A 3,670-nucleotide genomic window follows, 5' to 3' on the forward strand; every position below is an offset into this window, starting at 1 on the left:
ATTATAATTATACATATATATAATATTTGTATAATTACATGCATTTATTATTCATATATATTGATATTTCAATATAATTGTTTTCCTTTGTAATCCTACATATTTTATTTTATCCACATAAAAATATTGACAAAGATAATCCTAAATCAGTAACTAGGAAAACAATGGAGCTAGATTTAGAGAGATCTGAGTTCCCCAGCCTCTGTCTACCTCAGTAAAATAAGGATAATAATAACATCTACTTCCTAGGGTTATTATAAGGATAAAGTGAAGTAATATTCATAAAGCTTTCTTCAAGCCTTAAAATGCCACATAAATGCTAATGAAAATAAAAATAAATCAGTATTAAACCCACTATTGATCCTTTCAGTGTGTTCCTGATTACTTCTGATTCTCTTATTTTAATTTTCAGACTTTCAACTGACCACTCAGGATATGATCCCTCTGGTGTCGAGAGATCTACTATCTTGTGAATTATGAATAGCAACATAACCCAGCTAGATAATGAAACAATAATGATGCTTGGGAACCCAACCATTGGGGTGGCCCTCCCCATCGTGTACTCACTGGTGGCTCTCATCAGCATCCCCGGGAATTTCTTTTCCCTCTGGATCCTTTGCTGCCACACCAAACCCAAATCACCTTCGATCATCTTCATGATCAACCTGTGCATCACTGACCTCATGCTGGCTGTGGCCCTCCCTTTTCAGATCTTCTATCACCTGAACAGCAACAACTGGCCCTTTGGGACATTCCTCTGTAACCTGGTGACAGTGGTCTTTTACACCAACATGTACTCCTCCATACTGACCATGACCTGCATCAGTGTCGAGCGGTTCCTGGGCGTTGTGTACCCCTTGACCTCCACCAGGTGGAGAAGGAAGAGATATGCGGTTCTGGCTTGCGTGGGCATATGGCTCCTTCTCTTACTTGCCTTGTCTCCCTTGGCCATCACGGACCTGACCTACGAAGTGAAAGCCCTGGGGATTGTCACCTGCTTTGATGTCCTCAAGTGGAATATGCTGCCCAGCCTTGCCATGTGGGCCATCTTCCTCTTCACCCTGTTCATTTTTCTCTTCTTCATTCCCTTCATCGTGACCGTGGCCTGCTACATCGCCACCATCCTCAAGCTGATCCGAACTTCTGAAAGGTATGGGAATGGGCAGAAGAGCCGCTCCATCTGTCTCGCTGGCATCGTCCTCCTCGCCTTCGTCACCTGCTTTGCCCCTAACAATTTTGTGCTCCTAGTGCACATGATCAGCCGCCTGTACTTCCACAAGAGCTACTACCACATCTATAAACTCACCCTCTGTCTCAGCTGCCTCAACAACTGCTTGGATCCTTTCATTTACTACTTTGCTTCCAAAGAGTTTCATCAGAAATTAAAGAAGTTCCTGGGTAAAAATGCCCTCTTCAGTGATAGCTCAGAGGCCAGAAGGGAAAGTTTATTCTCTGCCAGGACACTTTCGGCCAGGTCAATGTCAAGTGGACAGGTGGAAGGGTCAGCTGGAGGCAGCCGGGTCTGCTTGAAAAGACAGGAAAGTTTGTTTTAACAGTAGTATGTGAGCCAGAAGGGCAAAAAAAGGTTGATGCCTGTGGGAGGTGTGTGAAGGAATTAAAGTAAAAAGCCCATCTCTTTCAGGTCTGAAAAAGGCTTGGGAGTGCCTACCTTGCCACTGGAGGCAGTAGGGCTCTCTTCTTGAGGAAGTGGCTAAAATTTGAGCTAAAGAAAGGATGCCTCCTTACATCAGGCACAGAATACACTATGGGCTTTAGAAAGATAGACTGATGAAAAGAAAAAGAAGGAAAGGAAAGCAGTATGAAATAACCAGTCTAGTTCTCTGAGTAAGAAGACAGAGACTAAATGCTTTTGAAACCAGAGAGGGAGGGAAGAATTTTTTCTTCCTTCCAGGCAGCTATTCACAGACTCAAGACTACTTTCCCGCCTCTAGTCTCGACTAGATTCTCCCAGCAAGACTGTGCTTATCGCCTTTGTTCATAGCCAGATATATTCTCTCCTCTTACTCCTGTCCTGGGCATGAGAGGGTTGGACTAGATGACCTCGGAAATCCCTTCCAGCTCTAAGGCTATGATCATAAGAACTATAGGCTCAAATAGCCAGTTTCAATTGGGTCACTATGGCATAGGGAATATGGAAAAGTGAGCATTTTTATGAATGGCAAAGGCTTTAGTCAAGCCCAGTCATCCTTAAAGACCAAGCTACCACACAAGCAATCCTGTGTTCTAGTCACGAGCAATCAAGTGTTCACCAACAGCTGACAAGATGACCCACGAGATCAGATTATGTGTTTTGTGGTCCATTTCAGCAGCCATGGGAAGATTTGGTTTGAAAGTTCCTTCTTTTGCATTTGACACATCTCTGAGAAAACAAGAGAAAATGGAATGCTGGATAGGATCTCCAAGTATACAAATGTAGTGTGGGGGGCATCGTTTAGTGTTGAATCAGCCTCCAATAATGGTCTGACACTTCTCGGCCTCATATACTCAATGGTAAAATCAGCCCCCTTGTGTGTTACTGGGCTCTTTATTGTGGTTTAAGTTTCCTGACCTCTGTCTTTCTATACTCAAGTCTTCCTCTTTCTGAGAGTTGCCAAACTGCGACACTTAGCAAAATAATAATGCAGAAATGAACCAAACTGACTTCACTGAAAGTTAGTGTGGTTAGACTGGACTATGAAAAGGGGGAGTGGGAGGAAGAATAATAGCTAACAGGTATGTTAACCAAAGGAATCTGTCTACTCTGCTTGCAGAAGCCCTAGAGTTAGGATTATATTAAGTGCAAGACCCAGCTCTACCAAAATGGTAGTACAAAGAAAAAAATGGAGGAGAAGGGAAGAGATTCGACCTGTGATTTCATCTGTATATAGAACTCTTAGCAAATTCACAGACCTCCTAATTCAAGAATTTTTCCATGGCAGGGAGAAAACAGGGATAAATGAGAAGAGAACAGGGCATTTCTGATTAGCCATCATGGAATAGCTGAAGGAAATGGGTTGAAGTTGGGATTAAAGAAGTATAATGCCTTGGAGGCAAAAGACACTGGACTGATACTCAGGAAAACCTGGGGTCTAGTCCCAGATACACCATTGGCATACAATATAAGCCTGGAGAAGTCACAGGGCAGGCCTGCATACACACTCATGATAAGCCAACTGTGGAAGTCCTGCTTGTTTGTCTAGAATTGACTGTCACAGAAGCTATACCTTGTTTTAAGTCATTTCTCTGAATGGGAACCCTGTCCTCCAAAAGAGTTTCCTCATCTTAAAATGAAAAGATTATCCTAGAAGCTCTCTGAGGCTGCTATGCTTTATTACCACAACTGTGGTCCTTCTTCTTTACAGGCAATACTATAGCTGAAATCTGTGAACTTTTATAAGGATTAGTTATCCTATAAGTCATGAATAAATTGAGATGTGCCAATGTTTGAGTGTCAATTTATGTTGCATGACAAATGGTTGGGATTATTGGTGCAGGAGAATGTTCTGTAGCTCTTGACCTTACACCATTTTAGAGCATGAAAAAAAAAAATACCTATAGTATTGGATGAGAGTTGGGAGAAGAGTTTGTGGATACCAAGACAACTGAGTCTGTGTCCGAGGGAGCTGCTATCAAAGGAGCAGGTGATGCTGCTCATTCTGAATTAAGATCA

The 3,670-nt window shown here is 42.5% G+C and overlaps 1 protein-coding gene across 1 annotated transcript; it reads left to right on the top strand.

Moving 5' to 3' along the window:
* Positions 1-476: 476 nt before the first annotated feature.
* P2RY8 (P2Y receptor family member 8) lies at positions 477-1,933 on the top strand. Its single transcript, XM_044666994.1, has one exon. The coding sequence runs from the start codon at positions 477-479 to the stop codon at positions 1,551-1,553; it is 1,077 nt and encodes a 358-aa protein (XP_044522929.1). The 3' UTR covers positions 1,554-1,933.
* Positions 1,934-3,670: the final 1,737 nt, after the last annotated feature.

Source organism: Gracilinanus agilis, chromosome 3 (assembly GCF_016433145.1).
Source record: "Gracilinanus agilis isolate LMUSP501 chromosome 3, AgileGrace, whole genome shotgun sequence".
NCBI lineage: Eukaryota > Metazoa > Chordata > Mammalia > Didelphimorphia > Didelphidae > Gracilinanus > Gracilinanus agilis.